This window comes from Sinohyriopsis cumingii, chromosome 17 (assembly GCF_028554795.1).
Source record: "Sinohyriopsis cumingii isolate HCF-2022 chromosome 17, ASM2855479v2, whole genome shotgun sequence".
Lineage (NCBI taxonomy): Eukaryota > Metazoa > Mollusca > Bivalvia > Unionida > Unionidae > Sinohyriopsis > Sinohyriopsis cumingii.
In genome coordinates this window covers 72,544,182-72,571,947 of record NC_142977.1, presented here as the reverse complement: position 1 = coordinate 72,571,947, position 27,766 = coordinate 72,544,182, and the positions used below count along the sequence as shown (strand labels likewise).

At 36.7% G+C, this 27,766-nt stretch overlaps 1 protein-coding gene across 1 annotated transcript in view; it reads right to left on the bottom strand.

Annotated features, from left to right (window-relative positions):
- Window positions 1–3,757: 3,757 nt before the first annotated feature.
- LOC149779229 (von Willebrand factor D and EGF domain-containing protein-like) overlaps window positions 3,758–27,766 on the bottom strand; it is a 42,117-nt gene continuing 18,108 nt past the window's right edge. Inside the window, exons 4-13 of the mRNA XM_089938410.1 lie at window positions 27,084–27,147; window positions 26,511–26,690; window positions 25,286–25,530; window positions 20,837–20,945; window positions 16,110–16,256; window positions 15,682–15,859; window positions 13,596–13,786; window positions 13,125–13,400; window positions 10,635–10,689; window positions 3,758–3,888 (exon numbers count right to left, since the gene is read on the bottom strand). Of these exons, the coding sequence (XP_089794536.1) occupies window positions 3,758–3,888; window positions 10,635–10,689; window positions 13,125–13,400; window positions 13,596–13,786; window positions 15,682–15,859; window positions 16,110–16,256; window positions 20,837–20,945; window positions 25,286–25,530; window positions 26,511–26,690; window positions 27,084–27,147 (1,576 nt within the window). The remainder of the gene's footprint in view (window positions 3,889–10,634; window positions 10,690–13,124; window positions 13,401–13,595; window positions 13,787–15,681; window positions 15,860–16,109; window positions 16,257–20,836; window positions 20,946–25,285; window positions 25,531–26,510; window positions 26,691–27,083; window positions 27,148–27,766) is intronic.

Genomic DNA, 27,766 nt, shown 5'->3' with positions numbered 1-27,766 from the left:
ATATATATATATATATATATATATATATATATATATATATATATATATATATATATATATTAGCAAATATAAATTATATATGTATAAAGAGATCACAAAATGTTAGTATTCAGTTATCATTTGAAAGATTTTTATTGATAAAAATGGGTGAAATACTTAAAACTTAACAGAGTGTCAGTTTACCTAATAATGCAATTATTCATAATGTGAGGAAAATTTGCTGATGCTTGATGCTTCATGTATATACATATTTTCTTATTGTTAATTCATAGTTAAGAACACCTGGGATAATGTCAATAAGTATTATGCAAGATTACGACTATAGACACGATTCTGGACACAAAGAAATTACCTGTCTGTTGTTTAACCATTATGCAACAACCCGTTCGAGATAAATTCAAAGGGAGTTATACTACCAGGCTGAACAGGGAGAGACTCCTCTGTTTGTTTTGCGATCAGTCATGACCGGTTTGGAAGCAATCTCGGGCTTTGGGGGACTGGAATTCCGAGGGTAATAAGTAAGTGCTTCAAGTAAGTAATTACCTCAGGGCAGTTTTAAAAGAGACCAGACCATATCCAATCTAAACTGAGAGATTCAAAACTTGGGCGGAGCCTCGATACGTAACCGCTTATGTTCAGAATAAATCCATGTTTTCAATCAGTATATGTGTGAACCTTGCCAGAGGTCGATCATAAAGAAGTTGAAAGGTGGGAAGGAATTCTAATGAAATTATAGGTTTGGATTTGTGAACAAAGCCTTCTTGAGGTAATATATCTTCGCCCGAATTTATCTCACTGTCATAACCAGATGTTGCAAGTTTATACATGATTATGTACATTTAATATATTAGAAATAGAATATTCCATGTATAAATGAATTATCAACATATCGTAACGTAGCGTATAGCGAATTATTAACGTGCAAGATTAACGTATGTAGGTTGTTTGACTGGAATCGAAGTGGATGGTGTAATTTGCTACTATGTTGCATCGTAATGCTTAACTGACTTTATTAAAGAATTGTGTTAGAACTTGAACTTGCATCATCAGTACATGCATATATAGATTGTGGATTATGCAGAGTTAGCCTTTGCTGGATTTATGTACACATAATTAGGTAACTATATATTTGAAGGTGTCTTTTAAAATTCGTAGGGTAGGAAATGCGTTTGATTTCTGTTGTTGATGATAATTACTTATCAATAAGTTACCAGTTAGGGATGTGTATGTATGTATTAGGCCTCTTTTTTCATAATAATAATAATAATAATAATAATATTATTATTATTATCATTATTATTATTATCATTATTTTTATAGCACAATTATTATAGAACAAAGAGTGTATGGAATATTTAGATGTGGGTGCGTGAGTCGACCTGAGAATTTATTCGCCATCATTCTGATGAAAGGACAGTGAGGGTGTGCTTGATTCTCCCGAGATTAGAACAAGGAGACAGGAAGCTTTCCGAGTGGGTGTTAAAGTCGACATCTAAGGATCGGAAACGAGGGAGGAGATCTGGACAGCACGTGTAGGCGTTTATTGTGACCTCAGTAGTCTGTGTGGAGGCGCAGCACGGGAAGGAGCACGCGATGGAAAGTACCGGAAGTGTTTGAAGGATAGATCCAGAAGTACCAAGAGGGCACGTATTCAAGGGTACCGGAAGTACCAAGGAGAAACAAGAGGCGGATAGTGATTGATAGATGAATAATAGATACAACACTATAAAGACGCACTTTCACTTAAGACCTTAATTTCATATGATGAAATATTAATTGGCAACTGTGAATAGGTAGGTCATTGATTTTATTTGTTGCGATTGAGAAATTTGTCGATGAAATAATTGAATACATTTGATACATTTTACCTTTCACCTTGAGCTATTGATACACCTAGACCGTCGGCATTGCTGACTGGGCGCTCGGAGCTATTTAAATTTTAATTATCCACTATCTACGGTAGTAGAAATAATAATGTATGAGGCATATGACAATCTGCCATTGTCTGTTATAAGTTATACAGTACAGTCTGACTTGAAAGAACAATATTCGGGAAGAGCATTTAAAAAAAAATGAATGACCAGAATTTTCATGTACAATTCTTTTAATGTAATGATCTCTATTGACAGACCACCTGTCTTGAAAGACCATAGCTTGTTGGTAGGAGGGGTGCATCTCGTAGAACATGTTTCATTGTACGTCAAGAGGATCTGCATGGTTTCCACATAGAACCAGTTAATGTAGAGTGGTTACCTACTCTTGATTCTGTGCAGTATTTTGTTTATTTGCAAAAAGTGAAAAGCTAATACCAAAGGCATGGAAACATTATATCTCTGCAACGCAACAATATATTCTTGATAGAACTAAGAAGACAGCAATCATGTGGGGACTGGTTCCATGTAGAAGTTATTGTGGACCCTCTAATCAAAATTAAAATTAAAATATTAAAATATTAATGAAAAGTAAATCAGCTGTCATGATATCATAGTTTGTAAATATTTTTAATTTGGTGAAAGGTTTGTGATTTTTAAAATAAGCGATAGATCTACTCAACCTTTTATGTAACTAAACCTTATGGTTTTAATATTTCATCTCTGATAACCAAACTTATTCCTTGTTATGTCTGTTTAAGATGATTCTGAAATTTGAAGTGATATAAAGAAATAATGCATTTCTGCAGAGATAATTAATGACTTAAGCAATGACATTAAAACAAATTTAAAGAAGGTATGTTGATGTAATTGTTCTTTTACTAGAGATATATATAATTATTAAAAGCAGGTGAAAATAATATCAGTGTGATTTATTATTTGTCTTTTGAAAAGCACCCCATGTATCTAGCAGTCTTCTGAGTAGGACAAAAATAAAAGTTCACTGTGGCTCATTAATTGTCTGTTTTTCAAAGCACTCCAATATCAGGTAGTGTTTTCTGTGTAGGATAAAAAAAAGACTTTTAGTGACAGACAAAGAGTTGTTTTTTAAAAAATTAAGCAATCATTTTTCTTTTTGTTTTTTAAATCTTATTTGAAACTCTGTTAGATAGGATTCCACATGAAAAATCTTGTATGCTTTTATTAAAAAATCCATCAAAATATTACTTGTGCTGTACTCTTAAGTCAATTAAAAAAACTTGTATTTTTCCACAGTTTATTCTATAATTTTGAATTATATCTGCAGTATAAACTGAAAGCTCTGGAATATATATGACATATTTGAATTTATTCAATAAAAAGGAACGCTTAAACGTGCATTTTTAAAATAAAACATTTGTCAGTAAAGTGTTAGATTAAAGAAATGTTAGAAAGGGATATACATGACTTGATCAATTCAGTAACAATCTACTTGAAATTCATGAACACATAATAAATTGCTCTCTTTGTTTAAGCATACTGTCCCTTATATATGGCATTTGTGCACATGTGATGTTCAAAAATTAATTAACTATATTAAACAAAGTACAACCAATATGTTCATAAGCAAACAAAGCTATACCGCTTAGAAATAAAGCAAACGTTAAAGCAACTGAGTAGCCATATCCAATTGTATTTTAAATAACTGAATCCAGATATATTGTACAATGATAACTCCATTTGCTTAAATAAAATTTGTTCTGGTTTACTATTTAAATAGCTGAAGCTGAAGTTGCTTTTCAATGAAACATAATTTTTAACAAAACTATTGTAAAAACTTTGTTCATAATTGGTAAAGATTATATGTGTCTTCGAAATGGAAGCATTGTCCAAATCAGATTTATGTGTCAATAACCTGTAAATGTTATTCCAAATGCTATGATTGAAACAAAAAGAAGAGCAATGTTGAGTTTAATTTTTGGACTGGAACCTTTGGGGATGAGAGTAGATGGTGAAGTCTCGGGCACATTCCGGCAAGCTGAAAAAAAAATGTTTTAAAAGAGAGAAAAATGTCATTCTGTTCATACGGCACTAATTAATTTCGTCCTATTTTTAATGTTCACTCAGTGCATTGTTGATACCGGTACATTATTTCTCTTTTAAAATAGAATGGAATATCAGACTATTAAATATGCAGGAGTGCTGTATTATTTTATTTTATATCACGACATTTGAGTGAATACTTGCTGAGAGTGGTATTGAATTTCCTGCTAATTACTATCACCAATTAAGCAGTGAGAATTAAAGGCATTTAAAGAATATTTCCCTCTTATGGCCTCAAGCAAACCTGAATCTTTCACGAAAAAGCTTTAAAGAAAATGAATTTGACCACTCTAAAATTTTGCATAGAAATGAGGTAGGACTCTGCTGTGATAATACAATTATTTTAGTCATTTTTTACTTCATGGAACCAAACATCGAGGCCAGATGAGAGACATTGAATTATATGTACTGAAAACATGCTCCATTTTATTTTTCTAGCCAGGTATTTTGGTTCTCTATGCAGCATTTCTGTTAATGTTGTCAAGTTCTTTGTATACAGATAGTGATGGAAATAGCGTTGTGTTTATATTTCTGTTTTTCTGTCTCGAATAATTGAGGCCATTTTTTGAAGAAGATTATGTGGATGTAAGATGTACGTGAGACAATATAATCTGGCTTGAACATCCTATGTTTTGGAAGAGTACTTGTCATGGATGACCATATTTTAAATACAATGATAGCTGTGCCATATAAAGTAAGGACCTCTATGACACATCTTTGTGAATTCATTTTGGATAAGGACTTCGAATGAGATGAATGAATTCATTTTGGACAAGGATCTCTGATGATACCGGTCTGCGAATTTATTTGGATACGTACCTCTAATGACAAACGTCTGTGAATTCATTTTAGGTAAGGACCTCTAATGACACAAGTCTGTGAATTCATTTTGGATAAGGGCCTCTAATGAGATGATTGAATTCATTTGGACTAGACCTCTAATGACAAGTCTCTGAATTAATTTTGGATAAGGACCTCTAATAACACAAGTCTGTGATTTCAGTTTGGATCCGGACCTCTAATGACAAGCGTCTGTGAATTCATTTTGGGGAAAGGACCTCTAATGACACAAGTCTGAGAATTCATTTTGGCATTTTGGGTAAGGACCTCTAATGACACAAGCCTGTGAATTCATTTTGAATGAGGACCTTTAATGAGATGGCTGAATTCATTTGTACAAGGACCTCTAATGACACAAGTCTGAGAATTCATTTTGGCATTTTGAGTAAGGACCTTTAATGACACAAGCCTGTGAATTCATTTTGAATGAGGACTCTGTTGAGATGACTGAATTCATTTGTACAAGGACCTGTAATGACACAAGTCTGAGAATTCATTTTGGCATTTTGGGTAAGGACCTCTAATGACACAAGTCTGTGAATTCATTTTGGGTAAGGACCTCTAATGAAATGATTGAATTCATTTGGACAAGGACACCAGTTTGTGAATTCATTTTTGTTAAGGACCTCTAATGACATAAGTCTGTGAATTCATTTTGGATAAGGACGTCTAATGGCACAAGTCTGTGAATTCGTTTGAATTAGGACCTCTAATGACACAAGCGTATGAATTCATTTGGATAAGGACTTCCAATGAGATGACTGAATTCATTTTGACAAGGATATCTAATGACACAAGGCTGTGAATTCATTTTGGATAAAAACCTTTAATGAGATGACTGAATTTTATTTGGACAAGGACCTCTAATGACACAAGTCTGTAAATTCATTTGGACAAGGGCCTCTAATGACAAGTCTGTGAATTCATTTGGATAAGGACCTCTAATGAGATGACTGCATTATTTGGATAAGGACCTCTAATGACACAAGTCGTTGATTTCATTTGGACATGTTCGTCAGATGAGACGACTCTGTGACTTCATTTGGACAAGGATCTCTAATGACGCAAGCCGGCGAATTCATTTGGATAAGGACTTCTAATGAAAAGACTCTGTGAATACCATATGGAGAGTATTTTGGTGAAATCAGGGTTTTGAAAAAGAACCAGAAGGAGCTGCACCAATAATATAAGCTGGGTATTTCATTGACAGATGTTCACATGCTTATGCTCACAGTTAACTATATGTTGATAATATAAATGTCATGGTGGCAGGCAATCTGTTTAAAATCAAGATTTCCAACATTATTGGATTAAAATCAGATTAGATTTTATATTAGGGGCATTATTGTCCTCAGCAAAGTACTTAAATATTGGGAAGCAAGTCAGGATTAAAAAGCTTATTGTATCAAAACTCAGTTTGGAAATTAGATATTTCTTTGTAGCTGGATAGCAACGCAATCCTGACTTATTAACTGATGATGTTTATCTGGAAGACAGTCTGCCAGTCTGGCCAACCCCATGAGTACTACCAGCACGAGTGTAAGCTAGGTAACTGTGACGAGTATTTCATGACTTTTAATCTGGTTCTTGGATTAGGGTTGTATGTGCTACTTTATGACTCAAGTACTGGAAGAGGCAGTCTCATCTCGTCAGGTTTGAGAACTTGTCAACTAGCCTTCTCTCACTTCCCATACCATACCTTCCTGGGAAGTTTTGAAAATTTAAATACAAAGTATTAGTACATTTCCCATAGTTTGCACATATATTTAGTATACACGCACACTAAAAGTAGCACATCAATTAGAAAACAAAACCTCTAAAGGGGTAGTGATTGTCTGCCGATCACAGTTGACCAATCAGAAAACATTATTGCATTCAGTACATTGCATTATATACGTGGGATAGCCAGCCATCACAACCATTACCATGGCAGGCTTTAATGTAGTAAATAGGTTAGTAGTATTTAATAGTGGAAAAGTAAGTAGACAGTGCAGTGCAATGAAAAGCCGAATATTTGAGCTCAGCAACGGTACATGTTTTCGGGAACAACTATTTAATACTTTAGAGGGGGAGAGCTGTGCAATTGTTTTGTAAATAATTTCTGACACTCAAATAGCTTGATAGAACACATTCCTATTCTAATTTCTTTTGATTCCAGATAATTTTGCTTTATTTTATATCATGCTAAGCGTATTCACATTTCTGGCATTTACCTTAAATGAGGAAGGCTATTCACATGGCTATCGTATACCCTAGATGTGGGAGGCTATTCAAACAGCCACCATGTACCTTAACTGGGGAAGGCTATTCACATTGCTTCCATGTACCTTAAATGGGGAAGGCCATTCACATGGCTAGCATATACCTTAACCGTGGAAGGTTATTCATGTGGCAACTATCTACCTTAACTGTGGAAGGCTACTCACATAGCTAGCAAGTACCTTAGCTGTGGGAGGCTATTCAAACAGTAACCATGTACCTTACCTGCGGTAGGCTATTCATATGGTTAGGATGTACCTTAAATCGATAAGGCTATTCAAACAGCCACCTTGTACCATATCCCTGACTCACCGGGATTGTCACCCATTGCATGTGAAGACTGGGTCCGGCGGACTGCGCAGAGAAACCATCAGCCGGTCAACTGGCAGGAAGACGGACCCAGCAAAGTGATGCCGAGCGCTAAGAGCACGGCAAGACACGTTGGACGCCTTGGTCATCCACTGCATCCAGTCTCCATTCCAGCCGTCTTGACTACGTCCTGCAACTGAGCAAAGTTGAGTCTGGACGAGAGAGTGAGGCTGACTCAGAGCAACTCTTCCTCACTTTAATCCAACTCACGCGCACGTCATTTATTTCATCACCCGATGTGCGAGCTGCGACGCGGCAGGTGTGGATGCACTGGCAGTCGTAGTGGCGGACCTGGACGCAGGCGGCTCAGGCCATATGGTCGTCTTCCATTGATCTTAAGCAGAAATAGATGTCGGCTGCAGTCTGAGCGACTAAGCAGACTTCTTCAGGATAGCGCTGCTTACCTCCATAGCCTGATAAAGGGGCTAGAAAAGGTGACCTAAAAAAGGCCTGCTTCATGTACCCCGACCAGCTTACTGAGGCTTGAGGGAATCCCATACTTGCGGTCGAAACACAAAGAAAACCCAAAAGGTTCCATTCACTCTTGGTGCGTGGAACATACATATTCTATTGGATCGTGCAGACGCTGACACACCAGAGAGAAGAACTGCCCTGATTGCAAGAGAACTTGCTCGCTAGAAGATAGAGTGAAACTCCCTTGGCCGACGACGGCCAACTGACTGAAGTTGGAGCTGGTTACACCTTTTCCTGGAGTGGACGTGGCCCCGATGAACGTCGCGAGTCTTGAGTTGGATTCGCTGTCAAGTCGAGTTTGGTAAATAAGCTCTCCATCTCACCAAAGAGAATCAATGACCGGCTTATAATGCAGAAGCTACCCTTACATGGACAAAAAGCAAGCCACACTCATTAGTGCTCGTGCACCAACCATGACCTACTCGGAGGAAGCCAAAGACAAGTTCTACCAGGATCTGGAATCTCGGATTGCTTCGGTACCAAAGTAGGACAATCTGATCATTCTTGGTTATTTTAACGCCAGAGTTGACGGGGATCACATCTCGTGGAAGGGAGTTATTGGTAGACATGGAATTGGCAACTGCAACAGCAATGGATATCTGCTCTTGAGGATGCGCGCAACATATGATCTCCTGATCACAAACACCATCTTCCATCTACCTAACCGTTATACAACAATTTGGATGCATTGTCATCAGATCGGCTACATCTTAGTCCGTAGGAATGACAGGCAGGATGTTCGTGTGACCAAGGTCATGTGTGGTGCAGACTGCTGGATAGACCACAGGCTACTGATTTCCAAGAGGAATCATAAAATTCAACCTCCCAGATGCCCACAGGGAATTAAAGTCCCAAAACGACTCAACATCTCCAGGCTGAAATTCTGCAACTCTGAGCAAGCTCTGTCTGAAGCTCTGACAAGGCAGCTAGAAACCACAGACTCTGATACCAACTACGTAGAGAAATGCTGGGCGACCTTCAAACATCTGGTGCACTCTACTGCATCTGAAACCATTGGCTTCACTCCGCGAAAGCACCAAGACTGGTTCGATGAGAACTGTGAAGAAATACAGTCCCTGCTAGAGGAGAAGCATCGTCTCAATCGTGCACACAACATCGACTCCAAGTCCGCTGCAAGGAAAGATGCATTCAGCAGAGTCCGCCAAGGTGTGTAGAAGAAACTGCGTGAGATGCGGGACACATGGCTGCGACAAAAGGCTGATGATATCCAGTCCTTTGCCGACAGACACGACATGAAGAATTTCTATAGTACTCTTCGTGATGTTTATGGCCCAGTAACATCAGGCACAGCCCCACTCTTGAGCTCATATGGCATCACTCTCATAACCGAGAAGGAGAAGATACCGGATCGCTGGGCGGAACACTTTGACGGTATCCTCAACAAACCCTCTTTAATCAACGATAAAGCGAACCAGAGAATGTGTTACACACCAATCATGTTATACCTGATAATGTGTTATACACTAATCATGTTATACCAGAGAATGTGTTATACACCAATTATGTTATACCTGATAATGTGTTATACACCAATCATGTTATACCAGAGAATGTGTTATAATGAAGAATCACTTAATTTGATCCAGGACTCTTTCAAACACTCAAAAAGGATTTAATAATCCATCACCCAAGATCCACCTTTGATGCCCATAGAGAACATTTGGGATGGGCACACACACACACACACACACACACACACACACACACACACATATATATATATATATATATATATATATATATATATATATATATATATATATATATATATATATATATATATATATATATATATAACCGTCTACCCCAGGTGGAGATCGACAAGAGATTGGCTGACCCTCCAACAGTGCTGGAAACTCATAAGGCCATTGAGCTCCTGTTTTGTGGGAAAGTTCCAGGAGCAGACTCCATCACAGCTGAGATCCAGAAGTCTAGTGGGCCTAAACTAGTGGGAAGACTAACAGAGATGTTCTGTGGGATGTGGAAGATGAAAGACATACCCCGTGAATTCAAAAATACATCCATCATTCACATTTACGAACGCAAATACAATCGCGAATCCTTCGACAACCATAAAAGGAATCTCTCTACTTTGCATCGCTGCAAGGTCCTCGCCAGGCTACTGCTGAACAGACTCACAGAACACATTGATCATAGCCTACTGCCAGAAAGTCAATGTGGCTTCAGAAAGGAGAGAGGCACCATCGACATGATCTTTGCTGCCAGGCATATGCAAGAAAAGTGTCTTGAACAAAATATCCAGCTATACACCACCTTCGGGAACCTGATTAAGGCATTCGACACTGTCAGCCGGGAAGGCCTTTGGAAGATCATGGCTAAATTTGGAAGTCCAGAAGTCTTCATTGAAATGGTGAGGCAGTTTCATGATGGTATGCTTGCCAGAGTCCAGGACCAGGGTAACTATTCCAAACCCTTTGTAGTTACGAATGGTGTGAAACACGGATGCATCTTAGCCCCCACTCTCTTCAGCCTCATGTTCTCTGCAATGTTGATGGATGCTTTCAAGGACAGCGATGATGGAGTAGGTCTCCGATACCGTCTGGATGGGAAGTTGTTCAACCTGAGGAGGCTTCAAGCCAAAACGAAGGTGAGAATATTCACGACCTGCTGTTTGCAGATGACTGTGCCCACAGCAAGGAGACAGGCATGCAAGAGTATGGACCTTTCTTCCACAGCGTGCACCAACGTCGGACTCACCATTTCTACCAGCAAGACCGAGGTTCTTCATCAGCCAGCTCCGGGAAAAGATTACCTGGAACCATCCATCACTGTCAATGGACAAAGCTCAAAAATGAAGACAGGTTCACATACTTCGGCAGCACCCTCTCACAAGCAGTCCATATAGATGATGTGGTCAACACCAGGATTGCCAAAGCCAGCATAGCTTTTGGCAGACTCCATTCAAATGTATGGGATAGGAGAGGCATCAAGCTTGCCACCAAACTCAAAGTCTTCCCAGCGTTGTTGCTCTCCCTACCCTCCTCTATGCTTTCGAGACACTGACGGTGTATAGCCGCCATGTTAAAAAACTGAACGACTTCCATATGAGATCCCTGAGAAAACTACTGAAAATCAGATGGCAGGACAAGGTACCGAACACAGAGGTGCTCATTAATGCTGGCATGACAAGTATCCATGCCATGCCATGCTGTGCAAGGCACAACCCCGATGGGCTGGCCATGTTGTCTGCATGCCGGTAGAACGTCTACCTAAGAAGGTCTTCTATGGAGAGCTACACCAAGGCAAGAGATCTCACGGTGGTCAAATAAAGAGGTACAAGGACACACTCAAGGCTTCGCTGAAGAATCTAGGCATTGATCCTGACAGCTTTGGGAGTGTCGTTGCTAACCGATCTGCTTGGTGCAGTCAAGTCAATGTCGGTGCTGCAGCTCTGAGCATAAAAGACTGGTGGACGCAGATAAAAAGCGTGATCTGCGCAAATCCAGGAACAGCAGTCTCGCAACTCCCGGTCAGCAACCTGTACATCCATGTCCCTACTGCAACAGACTCTTCCGGGCCTGGATCAGACTGATCACCCATCTCCGGACACACTCCCAGTGAATCGATGACATTAACTGGTCCTCATCGACACCGATGGACGAACATCATCATCATCATCATCGTCATTTGCCTTTTGTAATTGAAATTGTCAGAAAATTTTGCATTTAACATTTTCTTCTATAAAATTATAACTATGCTTCCTATCCAGCACCTTTTTTTTGAAAATGGATGGCCTCATGGTGGGGAGAGGTCAAACCTGTAAAAATTTTAATACAGGTTTGAACACACTCTACACCCATTCCTTTTTCTGTTGACCAATACTTTTAATTTCATTTGTAACAAGCCCCTGTGCTTTTTTCTTCTTATGGATGATTTGATTCCCAAATGTATTCACTGGTCGCCATGTGGATAGTCTTTGCTACAATGGGTATTAAGCAGCCATACAAATAGTCTTTTTAAAATTAAGTACATGGCTGTTGAAACTTTACATCATGATAATAAATTTTATTCAACTCATATAATGGATGTAATTTTTTTTCTACAGATCAATAAAAGAAGTGTTTTCAAGTTTTTTTGGGGTAGCAGACTTTTTCTATTCTAAAACAGTCCCAGATCACACCCCACTTTATTAAGTTATATTTGTAATATCATTCAATTGTAACTTGTGGAAGTGACATCACTTTTATTTCGAAATATTGTTGTATACTGGTCTCACAAATACATGATATATACAAGAAAGAAAGTGAGATCTAGTGGTTGCTGCAATTTAGCAGACGTAACTATAGTGTCTTCCAATTTGTCAGTAGGAGTTGTCTTCTCATTTTGGTGAGTACTCCTGAGTCGAAAATTTGGTCTCCAGTTTAAGATGTCAAATGTTCCAAGGAGTACTCATTGCAGCACTGACGGACACACTTAATTAAAGCACATATCAAGAATATATGCATAAAAATACCATAGAAATACCTGCATCGTTTTCTACTGTAGACCATTCAAATTCTGACTGCTTGTCGTCGCAGACCAAGCACTCATCTTTCTCGTAGACAGTTCCTCTCACCACACAGTTTTGATTGATAAAACAGTAGCCGTCCTGTAAATTCATTCAAGATGTTACTTTATATATATATATATATATATATATATATATATATATATATATATATATATATATACACACACACACACACACACACACACACACACACAGCTCAATAGTATGAACTGAAAGAACTCTCGACTTCTAATATCAAACTATGTACGAACAAAAGAGGAACAGTTTCAGTATTGTGGTAAATTTAGAAAGCATTAGCTCGCTTTAATATCTTTGATCCCCCGATTAATCTTCATACAATTTATATACAGAACAAAAGCATAGTTATGATCCTAATGAAAATTATGCATACAGGCATGTAACATGACACCACTGAGTCTTACATCATGTCAGAACAAGCAATATCCTAGTAAATGACTACTTACTCGGTTTGAGAAATATATTATCACAGACTCACCATTATAAAATAAATGATCACTAAAACCAACGAAAGCTCTTAACGGATATGTAAATAAAAATATCACCTTCCCTAGGTGAGTGACGAGCTTCTAATCTTTCTAAAAATCCAAATTTCATACTACACAAGGGCTATTGCTTGGCATACGTAAGTTAGATACGAGAAGATAAGACCATCTCACCTGAAGTACAAATGAGAACGTACTGGAAGTGTTTTCAGGAAGTTGACACTCCGAGTTATACATGTAGAGGTCAAAATCCTTCCCGTAGTTCTGACCATCATTACTGACAGAGATAGTGTAACCAATCACGAAGCGATCTCGAGCCTTCGTGTTTTTAACAAGAGAACGTTTCTTCCTCTGTGTTCTCTGCACGGGACACACGACCTCAAACAAAGTCTCGTGCTCAGCGGGAACGTAGACTGCTTTTTCGTCATTCCGATCCCCTTCGTAAGACAGCTGAAAAGTCAGTATTGAAAGTTAGTTCATTGACATCAATACTAGGTGCATAATGTTCCTCAAATATTTAAAAGCACAAAGATAAGGATCTTTTGATCATAATATTGTGAGATATTGTCAGTGCTGCTAAATTAAAATACTTTGCAGAATCGTTAGAAGTATGTCTAATAAGAATTAAACTAGAAGTAGACTTACTGTAAATGGCGTTATCCTGCACGTTAAGTTTTCTCCCTCAGCAAATATCTTTCCGTATACAAAAGCATGATCACACTGAACGTGACGTTCATCGCAAAGCCCGTCATCTAGTAGACCAAAAATTTCTGGAGGTTCGTGAAGATTCAAGGAACAGTCATTGGCACCATACCCAGATTCACACACGCAAATTCCTTTTCAATGAAAGTGTAATTAGACAACCGTTTTCTCACAATTCTAATACAGCATTCAAACTCCTTCTTTGTGTATGTATATTATTACATCGTGAGTGTTCCATTGAAAATTACTAAGATTTAGTTGGAAATGATAATATTTGGACAAACGTTGTTTGTCACCGGATTCTGGGGTAACAATGATCAATTGGAAGCTTAATTGGCAAAGTTTCCATTAAAATGCGCATTTGGCTCTCAGTCCAAAATTAAATCTCCACGAAATATTGGTTAAGTCCAGTTAATCAGTGCCCTCTCCAGTTAATTCAGCGCTGCTTGGCTTCTTTTTATACAACACAAGTTCGCAAGGCACAGCTTTAATAAGAAAAGGTACAGAACACCTTTAGCTTATAAACGTGAATAACTTTCAAAAGCTAGAAGATTATATTCATACTTTTATTACAGCATCTTCTAATTCCAAAACTTTTGTTATTGCCCAAACCTCTAGCGGCAGCAGATGCTTTATATAGACGATTTTTGTGACATGAGTGAATACTTTGCCATTAAACCTTTATTTGATTCGAGAATGCGATCATATTTTAGCTATCTAATATACGTGTTCTGCAAACTAAAGTAGGATTTTACTATATACCTAATGCGAAAGTATATGGACTCTTGGTTATTTGTTGCAGACACATATCCAGCTATATCATGTAATCCGTTATCTTACTACTATTGAAGCACGTGACTCGTTTACACTACCCATGACCTTTCAAGTGTGGCCCAATCAGAATTCTAACAATATACTTTATTTCAAAGTTTTATATTTTCTAAATTTAAGGTTACAGTGGTATGATATTTATCCTATTTCCATGTTAAAACCCCAATGCCGCAGTTTCTCATAAATTTCACAATTTTTCCAATCTAAGTTTGGAAGGAAGAAAATAATTTTTGAAAAAAGACTGTCTGACATCTACCGTTCTTTTAAATAATCAAGACGTTAGGCTTAAACGCATTTCAAATATTCAGTTTGGAATTATGGGGCGCCGCCTCTTAATTCACGCGTCGAAATCGCCCGTACTTCTATTTTTTCGGGAGTGTTCCAAAAGAAGTGTTGTCATACATTAGACAAATTCCATTAGTGACTAAGTATCTAATGACAACAACATTTGCACGTGACAGATGAATTGGTTTGAGAGGGTACGAATAGAGGCAGCCCGCTTTTCTAAACGGATCTAAGAAAAGGCGTGCATTTCATAAATATAAGACTCAGATGAATATTGGCACTGAAACACTTTGATGGGGAACTTGGGCTGAAGACAAACTCAGCTGTTGCGGATTACCATATTAACTGGTAAAGCATACGACACGGACTTTTAAAAAATAATGTGTGTCAGTTATGCCTTGGAAGAAAAACTACTCGTAAGTGTAAAGTCGAGCACTGCATCATATCAAATGCAAAATGAGAATAGTATATCACATAAGGATCACCTACCGTATCCGTTGGATTTTTATGTTGACAACGGTGACGTCATCAAATTTTGTGTTCCAGCTTTCGACTGAGATTGGCTGCCCACGGATATAGCCGATCAACATCGGATTAGTTCGTACGCATGTAAAAAATGGGCAGGTTTCTCAGTTCGAGGGAAAAATCACATTGCTCATAATATGATGAAACGTCGATGTTATCTAGTTTTAATGTAACCCAACAATGTTAAGAATCAATATCTTTCAAGATTCAGTATTATTCAGATGATTTGGCATGTACCACGTTTTGCACGTAACGGCAGCATTGGGGTTTTAATTTTACTTGCAAGGATTGCATGTCGCTCACATTGATAAATCATAACCTTCTTTGGAAATGTACCTTACTTTGGTACCCAGATAATTAAAAAAAACCATATTGCCTTATGACATACCCTTAACACAGCTGCCTTTGTTGCTGCACATCAATGGGCATGCTTTTTCCTGAATTTCTTGAACAATTCCACTATTTTCTTCGACCTCCCGAAAAGTATTATTTCTAGAAATCTCATTCAGACATTGTTCCCTCATGGATTCCCTAGCGGAGTCAGACCAGACAGTTGTGTTCGTCAGCTGAGAATACAGAAAACTGACTGTTGGTTTTTGTTTCAAAAATTGTATAAAGAGGAATGCACATGCATTTATTAACGTCTTTACGATAGAAAAGAATCTGAATGTAGTTTAACTAGTATAATATATGCAGAGGAAAAAACGTTCTATAAATTAACACTTTTCCAATTATTGTCTTAATTTTAAATTATCGTATTTCAATTTGTATATGGCAAATATCACCAGTAAATACCAATCAAGTAAAGGTACTTACTATTATATCATGAGCACAGGTCTCAACATTTGTCTCTGAATGTGCAGAGGGAACATTCTGGCACAGGTTGTAGATTTGACTTCGATTCATGTAATCTCGACAATAATTCAAAGCTTCTTCTTGTGTCATGTGGATATTTTCTTCCATCTACAAAAACAGAAGTGACGTAATCCCGATGTTTAACTTATTTCATGACTAAGGGGCCACTATATATATATATATATATATATATATATATATATATTATTATTATTATTATTATTATTATTAAAGAGATCATTTAATGTTTACATGGAGGAAATTTTATTAAATAACAAAACAACCATTGGAGGTATGGTTAGATCGTTTACAGAAATCCGTTTCTGATAGTGGAGTACCAATCTGTATAGATTTATGGTTCTTTGATACGGACATGCACCTCTGAATATCAACTTACGTGACTCTAAGAGCAATAATGTCTGAGAATATGACGTAAGCGTCAATGCTAACCTAGTGAAAATAGGGTTATCTCAAAGGAAGGTGCAAGTCATTGAATTATGAAATATAGGTCTCTGTAAGTTACTTTTTATTGGTGGGTATATTAAAACTATAATATTTAAAGAAGGTGTTCGTATTTTGCATAACGTATCGAAAACCCAACTTATGCGACTCTACGTGTAATAGTGTCTGCGAAAATAACGCAAACTCATATGATTCAGAAACTGAGCTCAACCCAAAGCTAAATCAACGAAAACATGCATGTCAAGGACACAGTGACATTTTTTTTTCCACTGGTGTCTGACGTACTTTGCATGAAACAATTCGTAACAGGTTATGTGACTCTTCCGGCATTAGTACCTGACAAAATTAGCTAAATACAAAGATTAACCAGTATCAAGGACCTTGAACTATAGTTAACAATCATATTTCATTTAAAGGTGTAGTAATAAACATGACACTTTTTAAATACAAATAGGTGTCAAAGTGTTAGTGACTGAGACAGTTACCTAAACGCATCCCGAAACTAATGAAATTGAGCCGAACCCAGAGGTAAACATAAGTCATTGAAACACGAAATATAGGTTACAATGATCTAGTTCACACTCATGACCATAGAACTCCTCGTGACGCAATCACGCGCCATGCTATAAAACCTCGTAGAAAATAATGCTCCCAGAAAGTGACTTTAATGGAAATCTTCCCCCAAATCTCTGGGCTGTTAAATATTAAACACAACTGCCTAATTTTCATTCAGAGCTTTAATACTCTATATCACACATCTAAACATTAACCAATGTGACTCCACAAGGAAAAGTGTCCGAGAGTCATAAAGGTCATGTATGCGCTCAGAATCCAGTATTTCAGTAATGAGTCATTTTTTTTTAAAGAATTTTATTATACATGCCGTTAAATGGAAATTATTCACTTCATTTGGATCTTCATACATAAATATTCCCTTGGAAGGTCGTTATTTACACGTCCCGAGAAGTACATACCGCAAAATCAGTGCTACGACCATTTGTATATTTCTAGATCAGGTCATCCGAAACGTCTAATCCAGTACAAGCTGTACTGAATTTCGCGCTCTATAACGTCACAACTGAGGCAGCGCGCGTTGAAAACAAATGCGTACTACACTGTTATTTGTTATGATAGACCCGACATCCTCTTTTCTCACCCATACGACAGAGAAATCTACCTGTTTCTTTAACCTTACTTTTCCAATCTCAGTCTGGTTATCTCAGGCCTGTCGTCTCAGTCATAGTGTCCACACGCTAATAACTTCTTTTAAAAAGAAACTCTTGATGTCTTCTTCTGTGCCTGACGGAATTGATACAAAATCCAACAAGGACAACAAAACATATATATAAAAAGAAATTCGCTCATAAAGCAACTTAAGGTCTCTCCAATTTTGATAACACCATCCAAAACATTTTGACACACACACACACACACACACACACACACGCGTCTATTTTATAGAGCTCCAAACACGCAGGTAATACACATCACTGGCCAAAACCAAACTCTTTCAAGTGCTGCTGCAAAGCCGGAAAAAACCAGAAATGTGTTATGTCAGACTGGTTTCTTCAATGTCGAACACCCACAATCAGTTCTAGCTGAATCAAATGCGACTGCAAATGAAAACTCCTGCACTTACCAACCAGAGTTGTTTATTCATCAGTCCACATGCTACCACACAAAAAGATTTCCATCTTGCATATCATAGTGATAGCAGTATTTGCAGAAAATATAAATTTCGAAGAAAGTCATGAAATAGAAATTTCCTGATATATCACTACACACTTCGTTAGAATTGTAGCCAGTAACCTAGGCATATTGTACTGCACAGTATCATACGGCATTACCGTTGCCTACCATAAAACGTTTTCCAAATTAGAATTAATAATAGTTAAACTTCACCGTATAAAATATATTAATAATTTATTGTCAATTTCATATGACATACATCGATTAAATGTGATAATAAGGTAACTATATCACATGGATTTATGTTTCTATTTTCTCATGCGTAGAACTTATATATTTAGGGTCGACAGGTCACCACATTGCCATCATTAACATATTCGTTTTAATGCGCAGTATAAAGAAAAGCAAGTGGCTCGAGACGCCCATTACGCAATACTTTCCAACACGTAACAATTATAACCTTTTTCTTGATTTTATTTCCTTTTCTAAGAGCGGCATATATAGCTAGGTTCCGCTTAGATAATTGTTCAAATTTTCATAAAAGAGTACAAAACCTCATACTTTATATAGAGTGAGAAGCATTAATAGTACCTGATGGATACTGTTAACTTCTAGTAAATTGCAAGGGTGCAGGGTTATTTTAATTTATTTGTTCTCAACGTTTGAGGGATCTAAAGTTGCTGTATGGTTTTTCTTGTGTTATATATATGTTGTTGTTGCTTAATTTTAAAACAACTCCGTCAGGCACATCAGAAAACAACAATGGCTTCTTTTTAAAAGTAGTTCTTAGCACTTGGACACCATGACTGATACTACCTGTCTGAGACAACCAGACTGAAATAAGAAGAGTAAGGTTAGCAAAACAGCTTGATTTCTCTGTCGCATGGGTGAGAATATACACATCATTGACTACAAAAGTGAAAAAACGAAACTCTCTCAAGAGCCACCGTCAATGCCGCAAGAATTAGAAACGTGTTATATCAGATCTGCCTTCTTCAAACTTTGTCGAACACCCCCAAAGAGCGCCAAATGAATCAAGTTTGTAAACAAATGAAAATTCCCGCACTTACCAGTGTGGTTCATTCATCAGTCCACACAATATTCCACAAGAAGATTTTCAAGTCGCGTATCATTCTATGCCCTAGTAGTAGCAACAATTTGCCATATTTCCTCGAAAGAAAATGTTAATTGTCAAGAATATAATGAATTAGAAATCTGATATATCACTACATACTTAGAACCGTATGCTAGCTTGTACCCAGTATTGTACTGTATCGTACCGTTGCCTACCATAGAACATTTTCCAAATTAGAATTGATGAAAGTTAAAAAGTAATCTGTGTTAAAGATATTAATAACTTATTGTTATTTTCATATGACACCAATCGATTAAATATGATAATACAGTAATGATATCAAATTGCTTTATGTTTCTATTTTCGAATGCGTAGAACTTTTTACTTAGGGTCGACAGGTTGCCTCATTGGCCTCATTATAATGTTTGTATAAATGCGCAGTACTGCATTTTGAGCAACAGTAGCACTTGGCTCGATACGCGCGTTGCGCAATACTTCCTACACCTGAAAATTATAAGGTTTTGTTGTTGATTTTTTTCCCTCTTCTAAGAATGACATATAAAGCTAAATTCTACTTCGATAATTATTCAGATTTTCATTAACGTGGTTCAAGACCTGATGACTTTTATACTGAGTGAGAAGCAATAATAATACCTCATGAATATTGCTGTGGTTTGAATCTGCTAACTAAATTGCAATAGTGCAGGGTTATTTCAATTTAACTGGAAAACATTGGGTGAGAAAAATAATCAATGTCGGTGTTTGTACCAAGACATGGAAATCCCTGTCCCGGAGTTGCGTTTTTGGAGATAAATAATATAACCCCCGAGACTGGGATTTCCTTGTCTAGGTGCAAACCCTAGCATAGATTCTCTTAATCTTTACCAATTTTACTATCTGGCTAGCAGTGTAAAAGTCCCTAGTGGTTAATAATTTTCTTCTGGAAGTTATTTTATGACATTTACATAGCCGCATCATATCAAGTGTTGGGAGAGGGTTATTTCCAAAATTTCAAAAGGGCCCTGAGTTTCATCAAACACGCACCAAAGCATAAGTCTATGTGTCTACTTACTCAAAGTGCGCATACTGCTCAATAAACGTGCTCAAGAATAAAGCGATTGTCAACTTTCAATTTTTAACAAATGACTGTACCACTCCGGTGGCCTAGTGGTTAAAGCATCCGCCTCGGATGCGGGAGGTCGCGGGTTCGAAGCCGAGTGATACCAAAGGCTTATAAAAATGGTACTAACAGTTGCCTCGCTAGGCGCTCAGCATTAAGAGGCTAATGTTAGGACTGGTCGGCCTGGTATCAGAATAATGTGACTGGGTGGGACATCATGCTAGACATCACTACACTCTGCCACACTGCAGACATCGTAGCAGCATGACTGAAACATTGTCAAAACTACGTTAAAAATCAAATCACACACACAAACAAATGGCTGTACGTTTGTGTGTTTACCTTTTTTTTGTTTTGCTTTAACAGTGGGGAAGGTCCGGACACTCCTGCCAATACGGCCGTATAATGTGCAGAGCATTCAACAATCAGTTTTGAAGAGACTTTGGTTAAACTGTTTTAAATTTTAGAACAACAATTAATATTTAATTTAAAAGAAAACAAACAAACAAAAAAAAAAACAACAAAAAAAAAAAAAAACAACACTCCTACATGACCATACTGACATACACACTTAAAGGTCACCGGCCATACTTCAACATTTTTCTTTTTACATCAGATTTGCATTACATGATTAAAAGTAGTTATACTCGTACAAAAAGAACAAAAACATTATCAAACGTAAAGAAAAATAATAATTTAATTACTCGAAATAGAAGTATAAAATGCTGTTACTTCCTCTTAGTTACGATTTCCCACCTATAGAGGACGCCAACTGGAAATGACGTATATTTATCCCTACAAGACGAAGTACATGCTTCTTGTTGTCGAAAAATAAAACACTATAAACTATGGATAGGGAATATTTAGATGAAACTAACGAAAACTAATTTACTTCTCATCCTTATATCGGTATGCGTGCACGACGCGCTAGATTGTGTCGCTTTTAAAACTGTTCCATTGTTTCAATTTATTTTGAAAATTCCCGTTAATATAGGTAAAAAGAAATCAATGCTGGCTTCCCTATGTCGGCAGACTTTATTGAAGAAAAAAAGGAAACCGGCACACTTAAAGAATGCAAAGGAACCATACTTGACTTCCTTTTGTCGGCCGACTTCATAGGAAAAATTCGGCACACTTAAAAGATACCAAAGTCATTTTCCGGGGGTGGTTTGCTTTGTAATAAAATAACCTATGTATATGATATCCTGTCGGTAAGTTTAGACAATGAGTTTGTTGCTCCTTGCCAGTTGTGTTTATCACCCGGGCTTCTATTTGTTTGCCATATGTAATCATAATTGATGTTTGATGGGCAAATAGTATACACAATAATAACTTGCTTTAATAATACTTTTGTAACCCATGCTAGCGAAAAGATGGTCATTTGCGTGTGTGTGTGTGATTTTGATTTTTAACGTAGCTTTAACAATTTTTCAGTCATATCGCTACGATGTCTGCAATGTGGCAGTTTATAGTGATGTCTAGCACTGGGGCATCATGTCGCAGACATGTAGCATGATGTACCACCCAGTCACATTATCATGACACCAGGCCGACCAGTCCTAACACTAACGTCTTAACGCCTAGCGAGGAAGCTGTTAGTATCATTTTTGTAAGTCCTTGGTATGACTCGGCCGGGGATCGAACCCACGACCTCCCACATCCGAGGCGGACGCTCTAACCACTCGGCCACCGGAGCGGTCATGATTATTTGCACTCACAATGAATGTATTTTAAAATAATTATTTGTTTTTGCGAGATACCGTCTTATATTTAACCTGGATACAATACAATCTTGTTCAGTTTGCATCCTGTAACTGATCATGCGTGAATGGCAGGTGCCTTCAAGCAATCGGTTATTTTAGTCTCATTTGCGATTTTGTTATTTGACAAAAGCGATACACACTACACTAAGGATGCATACGCAAACCAGCATCCGCTACATATACGGAATTCGTGAATATATATATTTTTAAAAATAATTCTCGCATGATGAAAAAAGAAGGAATATATGAGAATAATACAAGGTTAATTTATTTCATTTGATTTTCAAATACGTGTATTTTTATCAATTTCTTTTGTACTGTGCGGGGGGGGGACAAATTCAACACAAAATTATCTCGTTTCTAATTTATGCGGAATATGGAGCAAATATGATTGACGATATTGACTAGTAATGACAAGCTTTCAGTTTATGCGCGCACACATTATGAAAACTTGAAGTATTCTGTAGAATATTATCTATTAAGTATTATTGTTTTATAAATCATTATTGATAATTTGACCGGAAGACTTAAATTAAGAATGTCGTGCAGATGCATATATTTTTAGCATATATATATATATATATATATATATATATATATATATATATATATATATATATATATATATATATATATATATATATATATATATATATATTATTTAGAACGAGCAAGATATGTCAGTTTGTGTTTTCTCTCATAAATATGTACGTTACCAAGCATGATTATTTTCTTTGAAAGAATATCAAGATAGTTTGTTTAAATTAAATTTTTTAAAACCTATCTTACATTGTATCTACTTGTTTTTTGAAGAAAAAGAACATGTACAAACTATTGTTAAGTTGGGCCGAATTGTCTTTCGAGTTGGGCCGAATTGTCTTGGGCCGAATTCATTATAATCTGGCATACATGATACAACTTTCCGATCCCTCCGCTATTCGATCCCACGGATTAAATCCATTCTTTTTCTGGTAAACATGGTCTTTCGGAAAAAGAAAGAACCTCTTTTCCTATCATCACTCTTTTGGTTACATTCGTATGCAACACAGTGCATCATATTTGCTTTACAAAAGCACGATCGTACGCTATATCACATAGACATTTACGTGGGGAAATTAAACAATTGAATGGCTAGGTTGAATAGAAGGGATAAATGTGCGTCATATCCGGTTTTGGCACGCGGAAACTACCGATTGTATACAGAGATTCCCGAATAATTTTTTCAGTATAAAAGCGGAGTTTTAAGTCTAATTAAACATTTTTATGGTGTACATACATAACAAATGCGTTTTGTTTATAACTATAGTAATATCACACGTTTGTACAATATGGGTGGCCACTGTCCTTTAAATTCAAACACCATCAATCCATACATCGGGATTGCTTTGCAATCTGGTCAAAACGGTACTAACTATATTGCTGAAAAAGGACGAGTGTTTACCTGGTTTACTGTGGAACGCCGTTTGCGGTCTTTTGTTGTCGGAAAACGGTCATTAGGTGGAACTGATCGTCTCCGCCGTTCATTTATGATCTTGCATGCCCTTGCGCTCACCTTGGCACCTGAACGACATTCTTCTGTCGTATGTCCTCCACAACGGACAGTTGGAACGATGCTAGTGTCACTTGTATTACCGCATACACACACATATTTTTCCCAAGGTAATAGTTTGTCTATAATCTTATCAGTTGGATCAAAGAGGCTTTCATCTGGTCGCACACTGCAGTAAATGTTAGAAAACTATAACTAAAACGTATTATTTATCGTACAGATAATAAGCATACACTTTCAAAACAAAAGTGAATGAATCATATGCTTTACAATGTAAATGAAATAGTATATCCATAAAATGTGGTATTTATGACACAGTAAAGATCTACCGTGCTATATGCTTACAATTGCATGGTAGGTTATCGCATATTGCATCAATTGAGAGGTACAACATGCGGTAACAGACGATTTAATCAGTTATTTAGTAATCCTTACCAACACCTCTAATCCGTCTGCCTCCCGGTTTTAAATAATGTATTCTCGATCATACACGATTGAGCAGACACTAATAACAAGCAATAGTTTTAATGGTTTGCTAAACAAGATTACATTTTTCTGACCACCAATATGTACTCACATCGCCAATTCAACGTCCTTCAAATGTTTTATCTGCCATACGTAAACTAATTCGGCCATAGGTGCTTTGCGCGCACGTGTGTGTGTGAAAGTGTGTGTTTGTGAGAGAGAGAGAGAGGAAACTGACCAGCCACCAAGCTTAGTCTGCCTGTCACCAGTTTCGTCCGTTTAAAACTTTTCGCAATTAAAATTGACAGCCAATTTATCTCATCTTAGATTACTTGTGAATACTTGTATACTTGCATCTTGTGTTCAATTTAGTTTTTTTTTTTTTTTTTTTTTTTTTTTTTTTTTTTTTTTTTTACAGCAGTTTAACTTTGGAAAATATGTGTATTTACTTGAGTTTTGCATCGCCATTTACATAACTTTCTAATTCAGATAGTAATAACTTGACTATCTGTCATTTAATGTTATTCACGGGGAATTTGAAAGGTATTATCACACATTGTATATATACCTTATGGTTTTAAATCCGCTAGTGAATACCAGCCGCATTAAAAAATCCATCAAAAGACAAACCATTCAAGTAATAGTAGAATTGGTACATGCAATCTATCTAAACTATGTACCTATTATTTCTTAATATATCGTTTGTCCTTCCAGAATTTTGACTCCCCCCCCCCCCGAGATATTGAGAGAAAAATAATTAGATTCAGGAATGTGAAAGAAATGGGTAGTTTAACATGATAAATAAAATAAACCCTTCTTTTGGAATAATCAGTTCCTGTGCGTCAAATATGACGAAGAATCTGCAAAATATAGAGAACAAAAATAAGTACACACTCTGTCAACACAATTTTTTTATTGCGAAGAAAATGATATACTACAGTAGTTATAACAGATCTATTTGCTGCGACAATTCACTAAATAATCACAAAAAGTGATGAATCTGTCTTAACTTACCGCCATTCATTGAGAATTGTATCTGGTTGTATGGACCACAGGGAATTACAAGGTAAATTGACTCCGTGTGCGGGCAAACTACCATTTCGCATCCTGAAGTCATCTGTACAGTTATCTGTGAGGGCACCACACAACCCTGTAGACTTTCCACCTTGATCATGGACAGATGATGTGATGTATACGTTCAGAAGTTTAGAAGCCGGCTGTAGTGTCACGGTTACATATGTGCCATACGGTAAATAAACCTGAAAAGAGAGAAAGAGAGAGAGAGAGTTCTTACACAGGGAACATGATACATTGGGCTGTCTAGAATAACACTCCTATAATATAATCTCAAGGTAAAAAGAACTCATATCGACAACAAACTATTAAAGAGGTTTACAACTGTTATAAAATAATGCTATCACGATATTACAATTGACGTTGCTGTCATAAGTGTTTACAATATTTTACTAAAAGTGTAAAATTAGAATAGAAATGTTTCCGAACAAAATTCTAAAAGTGAAAATATAGTTGGAGAAAATTTACTTTTGTCTTTCTGTATTGAAAAATTAAATGGAAGAAAACCCCATTGAAATGGTTTCATTACCAATATAGTACTAGTATATAGTTCAAATTAAAATTATGTGCAGCTCTGGTGGCCTATGTGGTTAGAACGTCCGCCTCGAATGCGGGATGTCGCGGATTCGAATCCCAGTTGAGTCATGCCAAAAGCTTAGAAAAAATGTACTAGCAGGTGCCTCGCTTGGCGCTCAGCATTAAGAGGTTAGTGTTAGGACTGGTCGGCCTGGTGTTAGGATAATGTGATTGATAATATCTGCGGCATGATGCCCCAGTGCTAGACATCACGATAAACTGCCACAATGCAGACAGCGTAACTATATAACTAAAATTGTTTAAAGTTTCGTTTTTAAGTCCCAAAACACAAACACGCACACACAAAAATAAATTTTCAATGATAAGTGATTGTTATAATGATATAGGAAATTTACGGTACTACAAAATAATTTATGATTATTGTCTCGCCTTTTCGGAGAAAATACGAGACACAGTGATGCTGATATAGCGGTGGCGTTAACTCTTTTTAGAAAACATTTGAGGAAGCCAGTGTGATTTGGGGTGGGGAGGGGAAAGGGCGTTACTCTCAAAAAGACGAGACGTATTAATCAGCCGAGCTCTTGATGTGGACAATGTTTGTCTCATGGGCATAGGTTGTACAGAATACCTTGTAAGTAAAGTCATTTTTCCGAACATCTAATGCAGAATCCAAACATAATCCATTTTTGTAGTTGCAAAAGTTGTTGTTTCCACACATGTCCACCACAAATACGTCTTGACCCGCCATTACAGCAACACCGCAGTTACACTGGATATGTCCATCACACGACGTTGTTTTGATTTGCACCTATTAGGATACATACTAATACAAAAAGTGTCATATATCAAATTAAATAATGTTTGTAAAATAAATGCGATGGAGATATTAATGCTCATTCGATTTAATAATTGACAACACAGCAAATATTCAAACAAGGGGATACAAATACATACACTTTAAATATTATTAAGAAAAAAATGTTTATACCACGATTGAAGTTACATGATGTTTAGCTTAATACTAATAAAGCAATATTGTTATTTTCAAGCTCTTCATGTACTCAGAATAATCATGCAACGATATAAGGATGGTATCATGGAGACAGCTGTAATACAATTCATTTTCAGCATCTATACGTCTCTTAATATTTCTCTTTGAATGTGTCTGTCACTTTATCCACCTTAGTTAGAATATACTTACCTCAACTCTGAAATGTAAGTGTCGATAAAGAATATATTCGCCTATGATGTGGTTTTCAAACGACCTAAAATGATAATAGAAATGGAATATATGAAAAAAGTGAATATTATGTTCATATAGCAATTATATGTCATATTTCATATAAGATAGCTTCCGATGTAACTAGAAAAAGAAGTAAAAAATTCTAAATGGAAACAGTACAATTAGTGAAACAGTGGTCTCAGTGCCTTGTTATTTTCATTATTGCTTCTCATTTTTGACAATGTTCCAGTATATATACTATCCCTCAATCCTATATGAGAATGCATAATAGTGAAATATCATCCAGGTTAAAGAATTTTTAATTCGTTCCCTACAGCGAGTCTGCGACAAAGTCTCATAACATCTTAACCATGCGCAAAAGGATCAAACATAGTTACTGGTATAAACAGTCATGCATAGCAGACACAACCATATTAATGCTTTAAATATACCATATAAAGCATATACATACATACAAGAAGGTTATATCTAGCAGGACTATATTCTGGTCGAACGATGTTTCAATGGGACACGATATGAAGAGCTTTTTTGGTTTTACTACGGCAGTTATAATTGATTATAAGAAAGCTCTTAAACTCGTATGCAAATGTCTGTATTATGCTTCTTTTGTGGTCGAAATGAATATTTCTAATTATTTCGTT